This window comes from Thermothelomyces heterothallicus, assembly GCF_042370625.1.
Source record: "Thermothelomyces heterothallicus CBS 202.75 unplaced genomic scaffold P884_scaffold_5, whole genome shotgun sequence".
NCBI classification, from domain to species: Eukaryota; Fungi; Ascomycota; class Sordariomycetes; order Sordariales; family Chaetomiaceae; genus Thermothelomyces; species Thermothelomyces heterothallicus.
In genome coordinates, this window is record NW_027192566.1 from 1195611 (window position 1) to 1219841 (window position 24231).

At 46.8% G+C, this 24231-nt stretch overlaps 5 protein-coding genes and 1 non-coding gene across 6 annotated transcripts; 4 read left to right on the top strand and 2 right to left on the bottom strand.

Annotated features, from left to right (window-relative positions):
• Nucleotides 1-986: 986 nt before the first annotated feature.
• On the top strand, nt 987-3046 carry P884DRAFT_239104 (uncharacterized protein). The gene is made up of 2 exons (XM_069440120.1): nt 987-1169; nt 1221-3046. Exons 1-2 carry the CDS (start codon nt 1034-1036, stop codon nt 2783-2785), a joined length of 1701 nt encoding a protein of 566 aa, XP_069299796.1. The 5' UTR covers nt 987-1033; the 3' UTR covers nt 2786-3046.
• A 941-nt stretch (nt 3047-3987) lies between these two features.
• On the bottom strand, nt 3988-5205 carry P884DRAFT_328121 (uncharacterized protein; the record flags this gene model as incomplete). The annotated part of the gene is made up of 3 exons (XM_069445576.1): nt 3988-4466; nt 4529-4826; nt 4892-5205. 3 exons carry the CDS (start codon nt 5203-5205, stop codon nt 4107-4109), a joined length of 972 nt encoding a protein of 323 aa, XP_069299797.1. The 3' UTR covers nt 3988-4106.
• A 3329-nt stretch (nt 5206-8534) lies between these two features.
• P884DRAFT_283489 (uncharacterized protein) lies at nt 8535-9832 on the bottom strand (the record flags this gene model as incomplete). Its single annotated transcript, XM_069443667.1, has 3 exons — nt 9406-9832; nt 9085-9270; nt 8535-9048 (listed from the first exon to the last, which is right to left on the bottom strand). The coding sequence occupies exons 1-3, from the start codon at nt 9744-9746 to the stop codon at nt 8535-8537; spliced, it is 1041 nt and encodes a 346-aa protein (XP_069299798.1). The 5' UTR covers nt 9747-9832.
• Nucleotides 9833-10729: 897 nt separating this feature from the next.
• On the top strand, nt 10730-10820 carry P884DRAFT_t44. The gene has a single exon. It is a non-coding gene; the product is annotated as a tRNA-Glu (tRNA).
• Nucleotides 10821-12611: 1791 nt separating this feature from the next.
• On the top strand, nt 12612-13374 carry P884DRAFT_194432 (xyn11C; the record flags this gene model as incomplete). The annotated part of the gene is made up of 2 exons (XM_069437832.1): nt 12612-12862; nt 12957-13374. 2 exons carry the CDS (start codon nt 12612-12614, stop codon nt 13372-13374), a joined length of 669 nt encoding a protein of 222 aa, XP_069299799.1.
• A 924-nt stretch (nt 13375-14298) lies between these two features.
• On the top strand, nt 14299-15270 carry P884DRAFT_194896 (uncharacterized protein; the record flags this gene model as incomplete). Its single annotated transcript, XM_069437869.1, has 2 exons — nt 14299-14685; nt 14758-15270. The coding sequence occupies 2 exons, from the start codon at nt 14299-14301 to the stop codon at nt 15268-15270; spliced, it is 900 nt and encodes a 299-aa protein (XP_069299800.1).
• Nucleotides 15271-24231: the final 8961 nt, after the last annotated feature.

Genomic DNA, 24231 nt, shown 5'->3' on the forward strand with positions numbered 1-24231 from the left:
ACTACTACTACTTAAAAGGAGTAATAACTTCTTATAACGCTATTAAACTTAAAGGTATATATATCCTAAGGTCTACTATAACTATATTATTAATTACCCTGTTAAGGAGACTACTATTAATAGAAGATAGTTAAAATATAGTATACTAGCCTTATAATGGCTCTAGATAAGTATCTAATATTTTATTTAACTATTTTAGTAAACGAAAAGGGAAAAGTAAGTATAGGAGTTATAAGGGGTTTTACTCTTTATATAGTAGGTATATATAGTATCTAGTTAGGGCCTAGTTAGGTATTAGGTTATAGCCTAGCTAGATCCTAAATATATATTTTATAAATACCTTATAAATGCCTTATTAATATATATAGGTCTGGTCTGTTACTAGGTAAAGCCTGGTATTAAGTAGCCTAGGTAGAGCTTATATTTATAATACCTACTATATATATAGGTTAGTAATATATCTAGGGTAAATTAGATTAATACCTATTAAATAAGCTATTTTTATAACTAGCTAAGAGATTAATATAGTTTAGGAGTAATTAAATGTAGTTAATAACTATAGAGGTATTTATAAAAGGTTATCTTTAGAATATTAAATTCCTTATAGATACTTTATTATAATTAAGTACTTTATTAGTATTAGGTAATTATATCCTATAAATCTTACTTAATATAGGATATTATAGGCTAATAAATACATCTTTAAAAGATAAGCTTGTTTAGTATAGAATTGGTAGAGTTATAGTAAGTTAAAGTAGCTAGGTTAAAGAAGCGGTGTAGGTTTGCCAAGTAGTCGGAAAATGGGGGTGGTCGGTATATGGGGGGTCCGACTTAGTGCTTGTCGAGTCACAAAGCTCTGGGACTTGGGTTGAATGCACCAATCAGCGTGACGACCACGACGCGGGACATGCTACCAATAGAAATCGCGACCGCGTCAGGGCGTCCACCTCATCATGCTACACTCCTGGTATGGCTCGCCCTCTTCTCTAAAGTAAGTCGCTGCAAGAAAGTCGAATCCTTTACCCGAACTGCAATGGGAACTCGAGGCCTCGAGATAGTGCGCTTTCGCAGGCGCTACTACATCCGATACCACCAGTACGACGCCTACTTCGAGGGTCTTGGCGCCAAAATCGTCGCGAGCATTCCTCCCGACCCCCAAGCGTACCAAGGTACGCCGTTGAAGAATGATACCTGGAATCTCATTTGCTGACGATTCACAGAATGGCTCGAGCAGATGCGGGCGGAGTACACAGCCAGGGAACGCGACCTCGAGCAACATGTCTACGAAATCCGGGACGGGTCCAGTCCCGACTATTCGCAGTTTGACGAGTTCGAGTCGCTACCGTCGGAGTTGCCCCGGCTAGACAGTGACGCCGAATTTTTCTATATCATCGACCTGGACCGTGAGATTCTCACAATGAACTTCGGCATCCATTGGCGGCTAGGAAACATCCCGCGCCAGGACAACCTGTGGCTCCGCGCGATTGCAAACAGCGTCTATCGGTATAAGCCCACCATCTCTCTCGATATTTGCCCGGAAGAGCATATAGCCTCCCCGGCTTTGGAGCTTCCCAAACGGAATCAAGAGATCGGTTACGACTTCCAGGTTGTATCTGCAAGGACAGAAATCGGAGATGCACGAAAGGCGTTCCTTACATACGTTTTGGCCACGACGCTTATCGAGTACCGAAACGAGATCATTCGATTTGGGAGGGAGTGGAGCCCGGACTCGTTTCCTTTCCGCGAGCTCTCCTTTGCCCTCGTCTCGATTGCCTCCAGCCAAGCTACATTTCACTCCTTCCCTGCACAGTCATGCAACCCTCGAACTTGCGTCTGGTCGGACTGCCCGTCGAACTACCTCCCAATGTCCCCAGGATGGCTTAGCGAAGAGTGGGTTGGCCCTAACGCTCCGTTGCTGGAGTTTGGTTCCATGTCGCATCGACCGGGCGAGCCTCCAGGAGCGTCGCCCACAAAGACGATGTACTGGCTCGAGGACGTGCTCGTCAGCCTTACACTAGTCGTTGACGGCGAGGCAATTACGAACGCCGTTAGTTGGGGCATCGAACAGGGACAGACCAACTTTCAGGTGGTCGTTCTGTCGCTCTTCGAAGTGGCCTTTGCGGAAGTGTCCTTTGACGACGACAACGACGAGCCATTCGTTAGAGTCAGTGAAGCCATTGACCTCTCGCCTCTGCGCGCTGAGTATTGTCTGAGCACACATCCACGAGAGCGACCAGAGCGGAAGCCCGGGATGGAGAGCAGGCAAGCGTACGGCGAGCTTATCATGCAGTCCAACTGCACGGGGACCGCGCGAAGATTAAGAAGCCAGTTCCCCGGACTCGCGTCGCTCGTCAACTTCTTCGACGCAGCCGCGAGCCGCCGCGCAGCATCCAAGTCAGCGGGCATTCTTGCTCCAGAAATATACCACCGGATTCTGGATTTCGTGGACTATGATACCTGGAAGACGTGCTTGGTCGTGTCGCGAGAGTTCCGCGCCTATTGCCTGTGCAAGTACAGGTTAGACGACCGCACGAGGATCGTGGGCGGTCCATTTGTGAGGGTTCGAGAACACAGCAAGGAACGGCTGCTGTCGTTCGACTTTGAAGACATGCAAACGGGCGACATCCTTCCGGTGATTCAGGCACCCAGAAATTTCCTTTTGACAAGCAAGTTTAGCTGGATGCCAGTTATTGGCAGCAGCCGGAAGGCGATCATGGTGGACACGGTAGTTGAGTTTAGGCCAGGGGAAGATGCGCCAGTGGAGGCAGATAGCGATGATGAGTAGGCATGGATGCTTTGAGTTTTTGGTCGATGCAGGTATGCCGCGACAGGGGGCTTAGATGCCAGATCTGTTTGAAGAGGGTGGGGGAAGTTGTGGTACGCCACTTCGTTGCGTTTCCCGTTCTGTGGCAGTTGGGCCTTCAACACTTCTATGTCAGACGTGACCCCGCGGCAAGCCGCACGGAAAAGATCAGACACCAAAGGTATGATAGACCAGGGTTTAATATATGTTTAGATAGGACCTCTAAGTGCCTCTAGCACCTAGAACAATTAACGTATCTTATCACTACTTCTATGGCCCTATATGATTTGGTCTAGGAGTGTTACTTGTAGTATAAATACTACTATAGTATTGTATTATTATAGTTTTTTAACCTATAGCTACTAAGCTATAGTAACTAGTACCTACTACTAGTTTAAATCTATAGTCTATATTACTTATTATAAATGTTAAAAGACTTTAAAAGACTATTTATCTTGGCAAATAACTATATCTTTATACTCTATATATATATTCAAATAGTTAGATATAATAGTAATAATACAACAATTATAACTATTAGAGCTCTTCAATCGGAAAGTGCAGCACCGACAAAGCCACGGTACATGCGGAAGCTTTCATCGAACGCAAAAAGTACTTCTCGTCAATATGGCTCCTGTTGCTGGGATGATAGAGGCAATGGCCGCCGATTCTCGACTGTCGGCAATTACCACCGACACAAGCCCCAGCAGCATATAATATGGAAACTGCTAGCGGTTTGTCCTAAGTGCAACACTCGATTTACACCAGTCGTTCCTATTCGGAGGGGCTACCGACCTAAAGTACCGCAGTGTTGGGAACACGGATACAATGGACGCCGCTTTGCAAAGTATGCCGAACTCTTTCGACACCAACGCAGTATGCTAGCACCAGAAGTAGTATGCCCAGAGGTATTCTACCGACAATGGATTAGGCGTTTATAATGCAAAAATATAGTCGGGCAACCACCCCTTCCAATCTGCTTAGGAAAGCCGTTGGCGCCAATACCAATACTCGTTGGGATGGCGAGGATAGGCAGGAAGGAGCCAGGTTTGTACCGTTGTAATCGCTCGAATGTAAAGCAACGTTTCAATCATGTCCGGAACGAAATACTCGCTGTTATTTCCAGAAGTATCTCGACAACGGTACGCTAGTATACCTCGATGCTTGCTGGCTTTCTCAAGTAGCCCCTCATCTGATCATACAATCCGGTGTCCTCCGTCTTTGCCCCTTCCACCGCCTGGAATGCTGCCTTCCGCGGCGGCCCGCTCGAGCGCCGAGCCGGTTGTTAACACCATCGTTGTTCTCAACTGCTGGCATCTGCGCTTGCGGAGCGACTGTGTGATGAACCCGCCGTGGATCGCTGCGATCCCAAAGACGTCGCAGAGCCATGGTTCGGTACACGGCGCTCCTCCCTCCGCGGCCTCAACGGTCTTTCATTTGGCTTCTCTGACTTCGGGGCGATCAGCGAATCAGACAGCCCGTCAGGGTTGAGAATCCACCACAAGATAGCCCAGACAGTCGCCTTTGAGCAAGTGGCAATCGCGCCTGTATCGAGAGTGTATGATCCTCGTAGTGTGACGACAAGGGCCGGCGTTGGTGACGAGGGATCGTATGAGGCCTGAATCACCCGGACTCGGGTATCTTCAAAAGAAACAACCGTGCTCTGGCGGGGCTAAGGATTAGCAATGCCAAGCGGAAGGGTAAAAGCCGCCCGAAGGAACTAACCTTGATGAGGCTGTTTCCGACACGGAGTCTCCAGCCTTTGAACTCGTCCTCCCATAGCGTGTCGTTGATCTCAAGGCGCATAAGGCACGCGCAAGCGAGTAGCTCGCTTCGGAGGAGATACTTGTCCTCCCGGCTTCGGTTGAGACGCGGGTCCACCGGCGCTGTTTGGTCGGCGAGGATGCAGCCCCAGTGCGTGGCTGCGTGCTCAATTATAGCTTCCCCGGCCCACGATATATGTCCGCTCTCATGGATATTCGGTCCTGCGAGGCAGTCCTCCTGAGGGTCGTGTCCTGAGAACCTGGCGGAGAGCGGCGTGTCAGTGCAGCGCAACATGGAGATACTCCAAGAGGAAAACAACCGTACTCGCGAAGGAGCGGCACCACTGCCTGCCGGCTTGAGAGAAAAGAGTGCGCGGCGCGGCGGAAAGCGGCGGCCCAGTCAAATGCCGAAGGATAACGCTGAGGATCGACCGCAACGCGACAGGCCTTACGGGGCGGTCGTGGGCACATCGGGACAGAGTCTGCATCGCTATACTCGCAGCGGATGTTGAACGCTTGGTCGACATGGGCACAAAGAAACGAGTCATACTCCGTATTGCAGAGCTCGTCAATCAGGTCGACCAACTTGGCGTCGAGTTGCGCCCACGCGTTGGGTTCGGGGGGGCTTGAAAGGGTCATGGTGCCTCGAGGAAAAACAAGTGCTGGGGACGAAACTGATGGGCAACAAGGGTAGGCGGCTGATTAGGTTATGCCTGGAACTGAAGGCGGGGTACGGAGGTGCCTTACCTTACCTCACTCAATGTCAACATCAACGCAGCATACTCTCAGTTCTATAACGGCCATGGCGGCGGACCGCCTAGCCAACCTAGAACCAGCCGAGCTGAGCATTCCAGCAACGAGAATCAAGGGCAAGCCAGGCGCGGGATTGCGGAAGTTTCCCCAGTCGGCCCAAGCGTGGCTTGAGAGCGCCGTTGTTCATGGATCGGCTGTGCGCACCCTGGCCGATCTCTGTTGCCCTGGTACAGTAGTTACAGCCTGCTTCCATTTCTTCTCCCATTCTTTCTCTCTTTACGGTTTATTTGTACTGTACTTAGTCAGACGCACTTTTGGCTTTAGGCTGACGACCCACAATTCCTCTTCCAGGAGGCTTCTCTGCCTCTACCGTTCCCGTTGATTCACTCCTCACCATGAGGCCTCCGAGATGATCACCGGTTGATGCAATGGATGCCATCTGGCGAACCCAGGAATTTTTCACACGACGCCAAGTTAGGCAAAGCACAGCGCATCCTACAGCAGAATCTTGTAGGCATGGATAAGTTAGAGACCCTCCTCGATCTTATCTGCCTTACGTCGCCCACAGAGGCTCCTTGCACTCCCAAAAGGAGCGCCGGCAGCCTGGGGGATCCTCTTGGTGTATTCGCGCCCCTTGTCAGTTTATACAACCGATTGATGAAACAGCTGGCTGCCACCCACCCTCGAAGAAACACGGCCGTTGGTTGACGCCCCTGTGGCAAGAAAGTTTCGAGATGCCAGACTCGCCGGTTCTGCCCCTCGCCGCTCAGCGCTAGGTAGGGACATGCGAAATTTGGGCAGAGCGGTTGCAAACCTCAAGTCACAAAAACAGCCTCACGAGGACGTCGGAGGGCCAGGCCGACCCTCGGGATATTCCAACCCTCGTCCGTCACAAAACTTGCGCGGGAAGAATGAGATCACTACCAGCAGTGAAAGTGATAGTAGCAACAGCGAAAGGATCCAGACTACAATTAGCAACGAAGATCTAGGAGCGACTTCCAGAGAGACTGCGGGCCCGTGTCTTCCATCGCGTCGGGCACCACCTGAAACAGTGGCCGTCGATTTCCTTGTCAACTTCACGGCCGCCAGAGCCATCCAGATCCAGCCATTCGAGCGCAAGCCTGTGTGCATGGCCGACGCATTTGAACAAAACTTTCGGTTCGGTCCAGTCCCAGGTCCAGTGCCAATTCCCACGGACGTATACCGCCAGCAAGAGGGAATGAGACTACCTGGGCTGGCGCCTAGTGACGAGGTAGACGCGGGAGGACAACAGCCCTTGCAGCCAGTTGCGTTATTTCTCGCCCGAATCGATGGAGGAATACCCTGCTGCAGACCCCTAGCGGATGGCGAGCTGTTCGTCGCTTTTAAGGTGGCGCGGACTGTGGAGCAACGGCACAAACGCAGGGCATTGGATGTGAGCGGCGTAGTTTAGTCGCTCCGCCCTATTACGCTAGCCGCTGCTTTCCATGTCCTCGTGTACAACTTCTAGTTCTCGGCTGCCCCAGTACTAAAGCGCGTCCCTCTCCAGCTTATTCCAATAGTAACTCTCATTGAGTGTTTCACTCTATATTTTATAATAAGTGTAAAATAAGTATAGTACGTCCAAACCACTAGGATTATCTAACATCGTTATAAGGCACCGCGCTACAAGGATCGTTAAGCTTGGTTCGAGATCGTGCAAAGTGGAGGACTAGAGAACGGTCAGCAGGAGGTTGAGGATGAGACGATGAACTGTAAGAGAGTGATAAATGCAGTCTTTTACATTTCTCTCCTCTCTATCGCCTTTATACTCGGATTAATCGTCCCGTATTTTATCTATAAACGCTATTTTGTAGTCCATGGTTGGGGATGAGACACGGCAAGAGAGTCGTATCTAAGCGCAGCGTAAAACTTTCGCCGTCGCTGCTTGGCACGTTTGCAACAAATGAGCAATGGAAACTCGAGTCATCGAATAGTCCTATACATTACAGATCTGTTGGCCCTCACCTACCACGGTTGCACCTCGCTCCGCCCTGGCGAACTTGTGACTGACTCTCCAGCATTCAATGACGCGCTGCGATACATGCCGCTCCGACCATCAGCAAGCCGACTGGGACATGTCGCACCTCCAAGCGCGCAAAACGAAAGACAGCTAATTGAACCATGTTGGTGTTTTCGGAAAGACCAGTCACGTGGTCGGCGGGAAAGCGCCCCCTGTTCTGGATTCAAAGTCCAGCCGCCTCAGGCGCTCGCTTTCTGCAGGCTAGCTGTCCCTTCTTCCATTGGCCTGTGACATTCCCCCTGTGCCCGATGGCGGCTGCTCGATTGGCCGTTGTGCCGCACTTGTCTGAACGGTTCTGCGGCGCAGCCAGCTCCACCATTTTCTTAAACGGACTGCACTAACAGAGGCTAAAATGTGCCCGTTTTTAGATCCCGAAACCCCCTGTTTTTTGACCCCTCGTGCCCTGCAGGATAAGCTTCTGATCGCCGGATTAGGTCCGTGACGACTGGGGAATCCCCAGTGTGTATCTTTTTGGTTCCTTATTTCTTGTATTGCTCAGTAATTAAGCATATTTCTCGCTGAGCGATGGTATACGGATGGGCATGCTGTTGTTACGCAGCCGTTGGACCATGGCAAATCGGGCCAAACATCGTTCTTGGCTGGCTTGACCAGACGGGCCGCGACAGAGAATACCTTGACTTTCCTGGTGAGTTAGCCCCCCCGAGACATGCTCATCCACTCAGCCGCAGCCTCACCGGCTTAGGCCCAATCGCCAGGGAGGTTGGGTTCGGCGACTTCACACCCAGAGGCTTTTTGATATTGACGGGAGATGAAGTATTTTGGTAAAAGAGAGGCACGGCGTGTTTATTCGTGTCATAGCCAAAGTCTAATATGTCGTTGAAGTCTCCCTCCCTCTAGGAAACTGTTCCTCCGCTGATAACCGATCGTCTTCCCCATCAGCGACGCCTGTTAATTACCATCCCGCCGACTCCAACACTCTGTGCAAGCCTTCCGCAGGTGCGCCCCGTCATTGGCGACGATGCCCCCCAACGGCATGTGCCGCATCATGGGCCCCGGCGCCGGATTGCGTCTGCCTTCCGGGAAAATCCGTCGACGCACCCCAGGCAATCTGGTGCGGCGCGAAACCGGACGAGATGGGTGAGAGGAGGACATGAGCTATTAATAAATAACTCGAAGGAGAGCGTCGCCGCAATGTGCCACCGGCGGCTCTTTCTCAGTAGTTGTATCTGCGATTCACCACGTTGATGAGCGGCTTCCCCGTCGCCAGGTTCTCCAAGTTCTTCTCCAGGATATTGACGACGCGGGGAAACAGATGGGGCGTCTGCCAGCTGATATGCGGCGTGACAAAGACGTTGGGCGCCGAGAAGAGCGGATGTCCGTCCGGTAGGGGCTCGGGGTCGGTCACGTCAAGGGCCGCGCCCCGGATCTTGCCTTCGCGCAGCGCGTCGAGGAGGGCGTCCGTGTCAATGTGCTTGCCGCGAGATATGTTGGAGACGAACGTCCGCTTTTTCGACAGGATGTCGAACTGCTCCCGGCCGAGAATGCGCGTGGTGGCTCCCGTCAGGGGCAGGCTCAACACGAGGATGTCGAGGTCCTGGGCAAGAAACTCGTTCAACTCCTCCTTGGACGACCCGTGGAACCACTTGGCGGGCACGAGGCCGTCCGGGTCCCCGGTGCCCGGGACGCAGTAGCTGTCGTCCTTGCGGGATTCCGCGGTCGGCTTCTCGCTGCGAGTGTACACGTAGACCTCCATCCCCAGGGACTACGCGATCTTGGCGACCTGCCGGCCAATCGCCCCATACCCCAGGACGCCCATGCGGAGACCGGGCGAGTCATGCGCGAACAGGGGCGTAGGACTGAACCTTTTCTCTTTCTGCATGTCTCCATAGGCTAGAAAATGGTGGTTCGCCATGAGCCAAGTGCCGATGACCCATTCTGCGATCTGGGGGCTTCAAGGGGAGTTCAACAGTCAGCACAGGGGCTCTCCTACCCCACGTATATCTGTGTGTCCTTGACTTTATTTCTTCTCTCGGAGGGAAAGAAAGAAAGAAAAATGAACATCAGAGGTGATGGTGAAAACGTACGAATGAGCTCCGTTGGCCGTACAGAACGTGATCTCCGACTTCTTGTACAGGTCGTGGTCGAGCCATGTGTCAGCACCGGCCGAGATCAATTGGACAAAGCGGAGTTTCGGTAGCAGTTCGGCGGGATGGGGCCACAGCGTGAAGAGCAGGCTGACGTTGTCGTACATCTCCTCGGATAGGGGTTCCGCGCCGGCGCTCAATGGTCGGACTACCCAGCGAATCTCGAGCCCCGGATGCGAGGCCTTGAGGTTGGCGATCCACTGTTCATTTGCAGGGAAGGGGACGGACACTAGGAGAACCTCGTTGCTGAGTCCCTGTGCCTCCTGACTCGAAGACGTCATGATGCTCGTCGGTATGTGTGAAAAAGCAGCTTGTGCAATGGGTGCTACTGAGTGCACTTTTGAGAGAGACGCTCGTGGTTCACGGCGGGAAGAGAATCCCGTTGTAGTAGCGTGTATGTACGCTGCAGGTCGGTTTTATGCCCCATCAAAGAGACAGGGTTGGTTTAATTATCTCACATGGGGGCTCCATTGCGGAGCACAGTCAGCAGAGCACGCGATCCTCCAGGATCGGCTCTCGGTCCGCGTATCTACGGAATACACGGAACATCAGATAACTAAAGAGTAACACACCGTGTTGTACCTGGCTAGGTTGTAGAGGTGGTGGAAAATGCGTGTGTAACGGCTGGCAACGGGGTCTTGCAGGCAGCTATCCGACTTGTGGACACTCATCGCAAGGTTTACAGTTTTCAAACCACGACATTAGAATGTACAGTACATACATGTAATTACAGACATACTTGTACTTACAAAAGGGACGAACCGCAACTCCACCTCCTCTTTTTCTCTCTCTTCTCACCCACCTCCCTCTTCTCCCAGACTCCAAAAGGAAAATATGTCTTGTTAATTACGCCCTCCGCCCGTAAAGATGACTCAGCTGCTCCTCACTTAGTTCTGACCACTGGCATCCTTTTTTTGCCCAGGCATGTTGTCGGGTGCCTCTTCCCATCGTTCCGCGCCCTGCAGTTGATCTGTACATAATAATATTAACTAGTTATTACGAACGTCAGTACTGCGCCCACGGCTCAGTCAGCCGGTGGCGCCAGAGTCGCCGAGCGAGCCGAACACGCGGGGCTGATCGTGTAGAAGCCGGCTTTAATACGGAGCTAACAGGTTGTTAGAAAGGCGGTTTCGCGCGAACGCGCTTAACTTGCCTGATTACCCAGCGTGGTAGGGGTGACCTTGAAGAAGGCCCACAGCAAAAATCTCTGCGCACACAAGAGCCCACCACTCGCGACCAGCTCCTCAAGAATTAGCAACACCATTCGGATATGGTGTAATGGCCAACATCGTTGACTCTCATTGCTCAGCAGTGATCACACTCAACAGCTCCGGGTTCGATTCCCGGTATCCGAGTCACTTTTTGCCATTTTCTGGGGTTGATCAGACGGAGACTTGCATCCTCTCTCCTTTCTGCCGTAGATGCAGCTCTCTGACCGCTAAGTTTCCCGGCAACCGTCACTGCAACCTCTTAATTACTGAAAGTTTAGGAAAACGAACAACAAACCAGAGTGGCGAGGATGAGCGTTGTTGGGAACAGGGTTTGAAGGCAGGGGCAAGAGGGGAAGAGTGCTTCTGACGGGAAGAAGCATCAGCCTTTTTCTTGAGATTTAGCTGCTTTTGTCGAAAGATGGAGGGAACGTCTTGCCTTACTGTCCCTATAGCCCCACGTCCATACCCTACTTAAAAACTCACCTACCTAGATGAGGTAATCAAACCTAGGTATTTAGGGTACGGACTCCCTTGTATTACCTATCGGCCAACCGAGCCGGACCATTACCACTAGGTCATTCCGCTTCTTTATCTGTGAACCGCATGGTAATGCTAGTGCTTTTGAAAGTCCTGTCTTACGCACCGTCAAGTCTACATTGAATGGAAATTGGCACAAGTAATAATTATATAGTTCGGAGGATGAGGGTCACGATCGTTGCCACCCAGCAGCCAACAGATGATTTAGACCGAGAGTTATAATTACGAGAAGATGATTAACTGTTGGCGCGCTTAAGATGAGCACGAGCTGACAAAGGGACCTGGAAGCTGGGCCGCTCCTAGCTGCTGCATGTATGTTACCAAGGCACCTGTATCGTGTAATTAGAATGTACACATAATACTAGCGGTTAAACGGAGAGGTAAGTATCTCTATCATGCGTTCTAGCCCTCTTGCCTCTCCTTATCTCAGGCGACACTTTGTAGGGCGTGTGTGACGTTGAAACACAACGTATCGGTACTAGGCCAACTACGAGAGGTAATTAGTGCTAAATTACCTATCTACCCAAGGTACCCATCTATTATGTTACCGATGTATGGGGTTGATATCATGTATCGACACGGAGAGATGCTAATAGATCCAAGCTCTGGTCATATTTCTTGTGGTGGCGTTTCGTGGGTGGCTCATTCATCACGATTGATTCCCACTTTTAGTTCCTATATTAACTATTATTTCCCAAAGGCTTCTTTCTTGAGAGGGGCCTCGGGCAATACCAGGATGCCCAGAGCCGTCCATGACTAAAGGAATTCTAATTACCTACTTAGGCAGTGATATATCTCACAGTCCACCAAGCGCGCTTGGTGATACACCTAGGACGTGAGGTCAGTCCCATTTTCAGGCAAGCAGTACCACCTTCCCCGGAATCAGTGACGCCGGGAGTTAGCGGGATTACCCCGCAAAAGTCGGAGATTTATCAACCACTACACTATAGCTTGTCCAAATTTTCACCACGGTTCCGCTGGGTCAATGAGGCAGCAATTAACTTATTCGGCGCGCGTCCATCAATAGCACGTCGGTCCTATGGAAGCAACACTTCCACCCCCGCCTTCTTAGCCTAAATTCCAGAACCAGGATATCACGATACCGTCACTTTCCACCATCGCCATGTCGCTCGTGCTCCCAATGTCGAGCCAGAATCACGTAACACCGGTGAATCAATCCTTTCCCGGGAAAAGACACTTCTTCTTGGCGGCCTGGGATCTACTTTAGAGTTGATGATCGACATCCCAACCTATCAGGGATAGGGACGCTTAATTAACTGCCGTAAATAGTCCCTGGGGGGCGATGACTTATAAGAACCCAGCAGCTTAGTGTCCTCAACCCGGTTCGTGCCTTTTGCCTTTTCGTGTCCAAGTTGTCCAACTGGGTCGCTCGTAAATATGGTCAAGCTCTCTCTCATCGCAGCGAGCCTTGTGGCACCTAGCGTGCTTGCCGGTCCTCTCATCGGCCCCAAGACTCAAACCGAGAGCCAGCTGAACCCGCGTCAAGGCGGTTACAACTACTTCCAGAATTGGTCCGAAGGAGGCAGCAATATCCGCTGCAACAACGGCCCTGGGGGGTCCTACACGGCCGACTGGAACAGCAGGGGCGGCTTCGTATGTGGCAAGGGCTGGAGCTATGGAGGCAATCGGTGAGTCGCTCGCGTGCCCTGTGACCATATAATTAAAGTTCAAGTAATCGGTCAGGACTCGGGCCGGACCCATGCTAACGCCTACGGAACGCAGCGCCATCACGTACACCGGCGAATACAACGCCAGCGGCCCCGGCTACCTCGCCGTCTACGGGTGGACCCGCAACCCGCTGATCGAATACTACATCATCGAGGCCCATGCCGACCTTGCTCCCAACGAGCCGTGGACGTCCAAGGGCAATTTCAGCTTCGAGGAGGGCGAGTATGAGGTCTTCACAAGCACCCGCGTCAACAAGCCGTCCATCGAGGGCACCAGGACTTTTCAGCAGTACTGGTCGCTGCGCAAGCAGCAGCGGGTCGGCGGCACCGTCACCACCCAGAGGCACTTTGAAGAGTGGGCCAAGCTGGGCATGAGGCTGGGCAACCATGACTATGTCATCCTGGCGACCGAAGGATACACTGCCAACGGGGGATCCGGTAGCAGCGGGCACTCGAGCATTACTCTGCAGTAGGCGCTAGTATTTATAAGTTGCTTGCTGCTAGGGTGGGTGAGACAAGAGTGGCATGTCAAACACGTCAGCAAAATGGAATCATTCAATCTCTCCACAAAACCTGAAAATGTTCTGTCAACGCGAGATTCATTAAGCAGAGTCCGCTGTGTCCTTGCAGATGAGGAAACTTCAATCTTTGTCTATATACCTGGTAGAATACGCCGGATGATGAAATGGAAAATCGGAAAATAGGACCCGGAACTCTAGAGGGAGAAAAGATGAGACTATAATTAATTAATTAATTAGATGTCCAGAGTCAGCACCGGCACCGAGTCTCTTCCGGCTGCAGAGGCGGAAGATGACTGGGCAAATTGGTATGTTGAACAATCCCGAATCGATTCCGAAAGACTTACAGAATCCTCTATACTTGGTTGGGCAGATTGCTCCTCGGGCACAACCGGTTCAGGCCACTCTTCAGAGCAGCTCAGTCGCAAAGTAATTAGCTGGCAGGGGACTCCTTTAAACACCCCAGATTCTGGAAAATTGAAAATTGAAAGATTATTCTTCACTATTAACTCCTTGGTAAGACCTAGTCATTTGAGACTTTTTTTTTGAAATAATCAGATACTGTTTTTGGTTGGTAGAGTTGACCTGACCAGTGGCAAAAAGTGGTCAGGTTACATCACGTGATGCTCGCTCACGGGGGTTGGTCAGCGGATATGGTCAGGAACGCCAGGAGTATGTTCCGAGTTGACATTCCTACCCTAACCCTGGATCTGAAACAACAATATCCATGAATAAAGTTATGCACGCGATGACGCGGGCACGCGCAAGCACAGCGCGGGGCAGAGAGCGAGACCACCAGCCCACTGCCCTTGACATTTTTTACCCTTTCCCAGGAGCGACAGGAATATTCTGTCTCAAACCCCAGTGGCGGCAATCGCCATGGCTCCAGCAGGAAATCCGACGCACGCAGCCTCATATTGTTTTGCCCCGTTTCGCCGCTTGGCCCATGGCATCGCCGACTATGCGACTCGGGCGCTGACTGCGGGCGCTTTCCCCATCCGCGGCATCTGGTACTTCCTCCGCCATCCCGAGTTCTACCCCCTCTTTGTCGGGAGATTGCTCCCGCTATCAGTCATATCGTTCATTGTTTATCTGCTGCTCTTTACCTTCACGTTCCTGCCCCAGTTTCTGTTCCTCCTCATCTTCCATGGTCGCACTGGCGCCCTGATCAACACGACGGTGCTGGTGCTCGGAGAGGGCCTCGTAATTATCCAGGGCCTGTTTGAGGGCTTCTTCGTCGATGAGTGCCGGGTGGACATCTTTGACGTAAGTTGGCAGCCTCCCCCCCTTTTCAACTGCCGTCCGGGAACCCAGATGCTAAAAATGCAACCATTCCAGGCCACTCTAATCAACTATGGCTTTACCGACTTGATCGCGCCACAACGTGTCCTCTTCCTCGAGGCCCCGAACGCCGTACGCATGCTTGGAAAGCCGACCTCCCGCGCCGAATATCAGCCGTGGAGCATAAAACAGATCATCGAGCTCATTGTCTTCCTCCCGCTCAACCTCATTCCCTACGTCGGTACGATTGCGTTCATCATGATCACCGGCTCCCGCCTCGGCAAGCTTTCACATCACCGATGGTTCAAACTCAAGGGACTTGACAAGAGGGCAAAGAAGAGCGAGCTGCGGTTCAGGCGGTGGGAATACCTCTGGTTTGGGACCGTCGCCATGATCCTGGAGCTCGTACCGATCCTGAGCTTCTTTTTCCTGCTAACTAGCACAGCCGGGGCGGCCATGTGGGCGGCGAAGATGGAAGAGAAGGCGAGGACGCGGGTCGGCCAGTCCATCACGGACGAGGGTCGTTCCCAGGATGTGGACGGGCCCGTGTATCATGATGACCTGGTTTGAACCGATGACACAGAGGTGCACCAGTCCGATAATTTTTAACGATGCGTCTCAATTGATACCCCTTGATTCTCAGTTTTGCCGTCGACTTCTGAGCGCTTTCCACCGCCAGCTTGTCACGGTTGTTGCCAATGAATGAGCGAAGTGCTTGCGAGCTGGTGGTTGTGTCTCTGACAGCCGGCATTAATGATTCGCACGGTAGTGGGAAGGCACTTCTGGCCTTTTCAGTGCCTCTTAGATACCCACTTGAACATGTCCATCCGGGTAGTAGCCCCATCTCGGGAGGAGTAATTACGTGGTTTGGGCGGATGAGTTGAGGCCGGCAGTTGAGATTGACCAGTTGCTCAGCTTACCAATTGAAATGCTGCAGTTTCTTCCTTAGTTTGGCGCCTCTTTTGCCCCAAAGCAGCCTGCAACCCAGCACAACCCGGGCGTTTAGTTTGGGGGGAAGCAGCAGAAGGTCTGGACCAACAACGTACGGCAATAGTGCAAACTGGTCAGGAAGCTGGTCTTGAGTGGCGTAATAGTTCTGTCATGTTCGGGCAACGCAAGTCAGGCAAGAACATTGTTCGCATCTGAAGACCAGCTGCGGAGGGTTCCTTCCATGTCCTCTTTCACTTCTACTACGACAGGTTTCTACCGCGCCGAATCACAGCCGCTTTTGTCTGAACACGGCGGATAGTCACGGCTAGAGCTAGCTGAAGCCCACACGAACGTTGAGGAAAGATGGTAACTGGAATCTTAGCACTCTTATCCATGGACTAAAATCCTTTGCTTTCACATGGACTTGGGGCTGGGAAACTGCCGGGGAAATGGCTCTCTTCCGAGTATTTTCTGTTCTACAGGCTATTCCTTCCTCGCGACCAAGCTGTGTGCCACCTATAAGAAGAAACTGAACCCTAGAACGCTTTGGCTTGACGCCGAATCGAGCCTTGTTCAGCCGAGTGTTGTGTGGACAGGTACGACCCATCGTGTTCCTTCGTCTCATCCTTTTCTGGTAGGCACGCTCAGATAACAAGCCTGGGAACGAGCTGAGCCCTGTTCTTCATGTTTACTGTGTAATCTAACGCTTCTTTGTCGGATTTTCCTGGCTTGAGGCTGTTTCTACACTGAGTTATCCGACTTACTGATCCCTGGGTTCTGACCGCAAACTCATTTAATCCTTTGGGTGCGGTTTTGCCCTCCTCCTCCTCCTCCTTCTTTTTGTTTCCGCGTTGGTGTTGGTCGGCTCAGCAGTTCACCAAGGTGCGTCTAAACAGGTCAGTTTATACTCCTCTTGCCGGCCAAATCTAGCTAGCCTCAGCCACAGTAATTAGTCCCTTGTATGTTTCTTTTCTCCGCCGTATCTCCTGGCAATGTAGCTAACTTGGAAGTAGATACAATACTCTCGGATTATCGCATTGTACAAGCGTAGTTGAGAAATTCGCCAATTATAGCCATTCTAGAGACCTCAGGCTATACGATAACAGCTAGTACAGCTGGCGAGGAGACAACTTCAGCTACCATCTAGTAGACTGCGCGTTTCCGGGTGTTGGTTAAGTCGGACCCCCCATCAATGGAACACCCCATCAATGGAACACGCACCACGCCTACACCGCTTTTTCAACCTAACCACTTCAATCTACTATAACTTACCTAACTTTTCTTCAAACCACTTCAAACTTCGTAGGTATATTTAATAGTCAAAGATGACTTATACTAAAGAAGATTTACAGGATACGGTCGTAAAATACTATAATACCTGCTATTTAATTCGTAGTATTAGCTAGGAATTCGGAATTCTAACTACTACCTTATTTAACTATATTTAAGGCCGTTAACCATGTTTAATTATAGCTAAACCGCGTTAGTCTCTTAATCGTATATAGGAAGAACAGCTTACCTAATAGGTATTAATCTAAGTTACCCTAGGTATCCTACTAACCTATATATAAATTAGGGAGTTTACTAGTTAAATACTATAGGTATAAGGAGCTAGCTATATAATAATTAGAAAAGGCTAGATAACCTAGTTCCTTTATAGAAACCCTATCCTTTAAACCTAGTAAGCCTATAAGATAGATTTAGTCTATATTAATAGCACTACTAACTTAGTTATATATAGTTAGTAGCTATAGCTAAATATCCTAGCTATTAAGGACATTCTACTAGCTAATTATGACAAACCCAACTCAGACTTCTTCTAAAAGGGTTCAGACGAAGGTAAGTGGTACAAGACAAGCATATAGGTCGTCTAAGGGATTCGGTAAAGCCAAAGGGTTTATAACAACAGAGTTATCTCTCACAGTAGTACGATACTATTAGGAGTACTATGATTATAAGTTACTATCACTGGTAAACTCTAGAGCCTATTAGAACGAGTGACTAACTATCTAATATACTTGTCTAGTTCCCTTATTCCTAAGTATTTCCCCTTAGATTCCGATCGTATGATCGCTACTACGATCCTTCGATCATTGTTCAGGTGCTCGCCTTAATCGAAGTATAATCATTACGATTACTTTCTAATTAGTCCTTAGGTCTTATAGTTCCTAATTAGTTCTATGTACCTTGTTAGGTCGCCTTATACGGCCAAATCGTGATACAATGCCCCTCCCCTAGGTCTTTTGTCCTCAAAAGACTTAGGTCCGTTTCAAATAGCGCTAATACCCCCCCCTTCTTATATATAGTCGTGTTTCCTCTATCCCCCTCCTTTCTTCTTCTATAATGTCATTAAGATAACTGATCGTATAAGAAAGAAGTCGAAGTCTAAGCCTACTATATTGACTCTTTATACTAACTATCTTCTAGCCGCGATTCTTTCCTTGAATAATCTTTTAACGATATATCCTTATACGCTATATAAGTCTAAAGGCCTTAGTTTATATAAGGTTTCGAAAAGCGATTCTTCTTGATATATAGAGTGTATTTGTAATAAGTATTTAAATTATAACGTTCTTAGCGTTTCTCCTACTTAGCTTCGGTCTATTATAGCTTAGTATTAAAAACTTAAGGATAAGCTTATAACTACTAAAGAGTAGGTCCTTTGTCTTTAGAAATAGAAACAAATATAGTTTAAGAAGATAATAAGAGCTATCACTTAGGGTATCGATAGTATAGAGGAGTTAGAGCGAGTAGAATGTAAGGAGGCTAAAGTAGCGGTAGTAGCAGAGGCTTCTAGGGTTACTATATCTTCTTTAACCCTATCTCGCTTGTCTACCGATTTCAGATAGCTTTAGGATTCTATATATCCTAAAGTTCCTTTAGATCCGTCCTTGCTAGTTGATTTCGGGTTAGTTTTAGGTCTATTGCTTTCGGTCGGTTAGGGTTCCTCTAGTAGAATTGTTAAAGTTTCTCGGGGCAATTTAGGTTCTTAACTAGTTCCTATAAGTTATCTTCTAGTCTAAAATCAAGCTATTTAACTAGATACTATAGTTCCCTATTAATAATATATAAATCTAGAATTTCTTTGACGTCCTATTCTTCCTCTTCGTCTTCCGCTTCGATATTTATAGCGATTTTGGCGTTCTTTAGCGCTAGTTCCAAAAGTGAAATATGAAAAACGTCTATCTGTAGTTATATAGATAACGGTAACGATAGTCAGTAGTTAGATATCGAAATTCGTTCTTTAATAACAAAGGGTCTGACCTTCTTAAAGTCTAGCTTCGTACTTGGTTACTTGGTTTGTAAGTTTTATATAATTAGATAGACTTTATCTCCCCTTTCTAGGCGAGGTCCCTTAAGCCTATATTTGTCGTAGTGGTTCTTTATTCTGGTTCTAATAAACTCGAGTTCCTTTTTAAGTTTCTTATATAGTATGTATATCTGCTCTACTTTGACTGCCGCTCTTGGCACTATAACCTCTGGTCCTTGCCTTAGGTCTGCTTCGTATCCGTAGTTTATAAAGAATAGTATAACTTTAGTCGTTTCTATTGGCGTTATATTATAAGCGAGTTATACTATTGGTAATAGTATAACCTAGTCATCTTATTAGTAGTTAACGTAAGAACGGAGGTACTACTTAATAACTTGGTTTAGTCGCTCCATTTGTCCGTTAGTCTATAGGTAATATACCGTTAATAGTTTGCTATTAATACCTAATCGTTATATTAATGCTTGCCAGAACTTCGATACGAACTTAGTATCTTTATCGGTAATCTATTCTTATAGCCAAGCGTATATTAATATAACTTGCCAATAGATTATATCTACTAGCTGTTTAACTATCTAGGACTCCTTATAGGGAAAGAAGTATACCTATTTAGTCAGGCAATCTACTATAGTAAGAATACTATCGTAGATCACTCCTATAGCCGTGTCCTTAGATTCTAGCAGCTTCGTAATAAAGTCTATTGTAACTAAACTCCATAGTTTATCAGCTATTAGCAGTGGCTAAAGTAGCCTATACGGCTTATATCGTACCATCTTGCTTCGATTACAGATGTCATAGCTCTATATGACTTCCTTAACTTATACCATTAGCTATAGGAAGTTATAGTGTTTCTTAACTTATACGATAGTCTTTATAACTCCTTTATATCCTCTGAGTTTCGACTCGTAGAGTTCTCGAATCATTTGTAGCTATTAGTCTTTATCGTAGATATACGCTTTACCTCGGTACTAGAGTTTCCTATCTTTTTCTTCTACTCCGTTAGGTGCCACTAGTCTAGGTACTACTTAATACTATACCTCGTTAATCCTTTCTTCTCGAAAGATTATATAACATTCTAGGAACGAGTCGAGTAGATCATCTTCTACAGATGTCTACGTTTTATGATATAGCGTTCCGTCTATTCGTTCCTTGAACAATGGTAGCGTTGTTTCCGTTCGTCCTTCCGTATGATCCGTTCGTTAACTTAAGGCGTCCGCCCGTACGTTCTCTTTGCCTTTCTAGTAATAGATCTCAAAATTGAATTCTGCGAGGAATTCTACCTATCGTATTTATCGTCCGTTAAGCTCCTTCGTCATCGTAAAGTATCGTAAGTTCTTATAATCCGTATACACTTATACTAGTTTAACTATACTACTAAGGTATAGTTACTATTCCTTAAAAGCTTTGATAATTATAAGTAGTTCCTTATTATAGATTAGGTAGTTAAGACGTGGTCTATCGAGCTTCTTTGAAAAGAAGGCTATAGGATATAGCTTCCCTTGTTTATCTTATTATCCTAACTATTCTCCGATGGCGTAGTCTAAAGTATCTATTTCTACCTCGAATGGCTTCTTAGGGTCTAGTAATACTAGCACTAGATCCTTGGTAATAGTATCGTAAATCTATATAAGTGCTTACTCGTATTGCTCTTCCTATTAGAATTTAGCGTTCTTCTTAGTAAGCTTATACAATAGTCGTATGATCGCTCTAAAGTTCCTAATAAACATCCGATAGAAGTTTACAAATCCGATAAAACTTCGTACTTCCGTGACTAACGTTAGTCGTAGCCAATTCTTAATAGCTTTAACCTTTAAGGGTTCTATCTGGATTTGTCCTAAGGATATCTTATATCCTAAAAATACCGTCTTCTTAATATAGAATTCGCTCTTTTCCTTGTTAACTAATAGCTTATATATATATAACGCGTCTAGTACTACTCTTATATACTTCCGGTGTTCGTCTATCGTCTTAGAGAAGATAAGTATATCGTCGAGATAATATACCGTAAATTTATCAAGAAAGGGTCGGATAGCTTGATCGATTAGGGCTTAGAACGTTACTAGCGTGTTTATAAGTCCGAATAGTATAACAAGGTACTTATAATAGCTATAGGGTATCCTAAAGGCCGTTTTCTACTCGTTACCTTCTTTGATCCGTATATAGTTATAGGCTAATAGCAAGTCAAGACGTATAAAATATTAGGCTCCTACCAACTGATCTCGGAGCTATAAGATTAGTGGTAACGGGTATCGGTTTTTCACGGTCTATTTGTTAAGTTGCTAATAGTCGACATATAACCGTAGCTTTCCGTCTTTCTTAGGTATAAATAGGATTAGGTAGCCTACTAGCGATATCGACAGGCAGATATATCCTCTTCGAAGGTTCTCCTCTAAATATCGCTTAAGTTCTTCATTCCATATCTAACTCGTATAGTAAATTTTAAAGAACTTTAGTCGTACTCCTTCCTTAAGCTTGATCTTATAATCCTATAGGCCGTGTTCTAGTAATCCTTCCAGATACTTCGGTTCAAATGCTAGGTATCCCTTATACTCCTTCGGTACTTCCCTAGTCTTGTCTCGTTTCTCGGTTTTCTGATAGTATATAAACTTGGTTCCGTCTATAGCGATACTAGCGATTTCTCCTATCTTAACCTACTACTCTAATTATAGTACTCCGCATTCGTCAACAGAGAGAATAGCTATCGGTAGTTTAGCTTGTTCCTCCTATTATAGTGTTGATATCGTTATATCGCTTCTTCTAGAGTCCGTAGTGGTCTGTCTGCCACTACCCATCTCTTGCGGTAGATCTATAGAATGTGCCTCTCCTTAGGCACCTGTCTGTCGTAATCCTTATACGCTCTCTATTATGCTAGTTAAATACAACTCCGTCCGGGGTTATAGGTAGCCACCATTCTTCTAGCTAATGTCTAAGTTATAGTCTTCGTGCTATAGTAGTCCTAGTATTATATCTTTGTCGTCGCCTATATCTATAATGCTAAATATGATTACTATAGTCTTCCTTGCTATAGTAATATCGATTGGTTTGGTCTCCTTATATACCTATTACATTAGGAATAGCCCTTTAACTATACTATACTTCCGTTTCATTCTCTAGGGTATCTATAGCTAATTTATAAGTATTAGCAAAATTAGGTTTATCTCTACTCCACTATCTACTAGTATAAGCATTTCGTACTGCTTCCATTATACCATTATCTATAGTCGCTTATCTTACCGTCGTCGTCTAAAGATTATAGCGATTTCCTATATTTCTACTAGAAGGTCTCGATATAGTAGTCTCTTATACTAGTTCCTCCTATACTACGTTACTACTCGCCGCTATATAGGCGTTAATGGTTTTTGGGCCCCTTAAAGGGCCCTAACCTATTTCCCAGGTCAATGTTAACCTCTTCGATTGTTCGGCTAATGACGGCTTCGTCGATCGTGCTTATTTCTATAAGCTATTAAGTGCTTACAACTTCCTACCATTAGGTCCGTTCTACTTTCTATCGTACGCGCTATAGCTTTATCTGAAGCTCCTAAATTCGCGATTTCTTTTCGTCCTTGTAATAAAGATAATCGTTACTCTAGTATAAGTCCTATATATCTCGTCCTATTCTATAGTACCTAGGCTAGGCTTGTCTTAGAACTACTATAATACCTTCTAGACTCCGGGTTTCGATCTTCTAGAGTAATTCGGCCACTCTATTTCCTACGTTATAGACCTATTCTATAAGGTATAAACTTCTGTCCCTATTTTCCTATTAGGTCGGCTAATAATTATTTTCAAATTTATCATGGAAGTGGTATCGGCATTTGTATACTATATATTAGAACTAGGGCACTTATACGTATGCCTTATATCGAGGGTATAGTTATATAGCATTACCTAGAAGATATTGAAATTCTTTTCCGAATCCTTCCTATTATATATAGACTATAGGTACCCTAATACTAAGGTAGGAATGTTTCTTCTAATAGCTTTCCTACGTATGTTTATCTTTTCCGCGGTTTATATATATAAACTAGTACTCTAGGTTCTATATATTGTAGCTAAGTTACTAATTGTCAAAGTGCTCGGTATAGCTATTAGGTCTATCATACGTCATAGGCTATTCCCCTTTAATAGTTTCTACAATATATCGGAGTTCCCTTATTTCGTCCCTTATCTTATCGCTCTACTAGGCAAGTCAAGTCAGGCGTCTATCTCGTTCGCGTAACTCCGCATTAAGCCGGAAGACTTCGTTATAGTACCATTCGATCCGTTCCTAAAGGAATAAGATATTCGGTCCGGGTCGGTCGACTCCTTAGGTGTCGGTTGTCTATAATCTATCCCGCCTCTACGTAACTATAAAACCCTACTGCCTCAAGGCTAGGAGAATCGAAATTGGTAGTGTATATTCTCCTACTATATCCTATTTAGTAATACCTATTTCTAGGTCTATAATAACTAGTTCGGAGTACGGCATCTATTTGTCTTTGCCGTTATTATCGTATTTAAGACTATCTGTATTGCTATCCCTATCTTTATAGCTTATAGCCGCTACTTTGATGATATCCTTGGTTTTATTAATAACCGTAGTTTCCTTTCCTAGGACTAGTTTCTAGTCTTTCTTCGGGCTTCGACATTCTCGTTTATAGTATCCTTTCTTTCTATAGTTATAGTAGGTAACATTAGACTTATCTTTAGCTATCTTCTTCTTATCCTACTTCTATACTATATCTATATCTATAACTCTAGGATATATCCTATACAAGGTACTAACGTACGCTCGCTTTTTCTTATCGTTAGCCTTAACCATAGTTCCGTTCATTTGACCTTGTTTCTACTATTCCCTTATATAGAGCCGATCGTCGATTCTAATGGCCTATATAATATATTCGTCTAGGGTTTTAGGCCGGTCGTACTTATATAGCTCGTCTTTAACCTTTTCCTTTAAGCCGTTATAGAATAGTTATATCAATACCTCGTCGTTAAGCTAAGACTTAAGTATATCCTATCTAAACTATATAGTATAGGAGGCTACTAACTTAGTCTATCAGAGATTAGCAAGTCTTTCTTACACGTAAATCTTCTCATCTTTGTCACCAAAAACCTTCCGAAGCTCTTCTTCAAAACGGTCGTAGGATCAAAAGACTACCTATATAAACATATCTCGGTTGTCCTTGTCTTCCTTAATAAGATAGTCATTCTATATAGGTTCGAACCATCTAAGTACCTTACCCTCTAGTCTTATAGCTATATAGAGGACTTTAGCTTTATCGTCCGGAAACTTATCATCATTAAGCCAGAAGTAGGATCAGAGGTTTATCAAAAACCCTATAAGGTCCTCT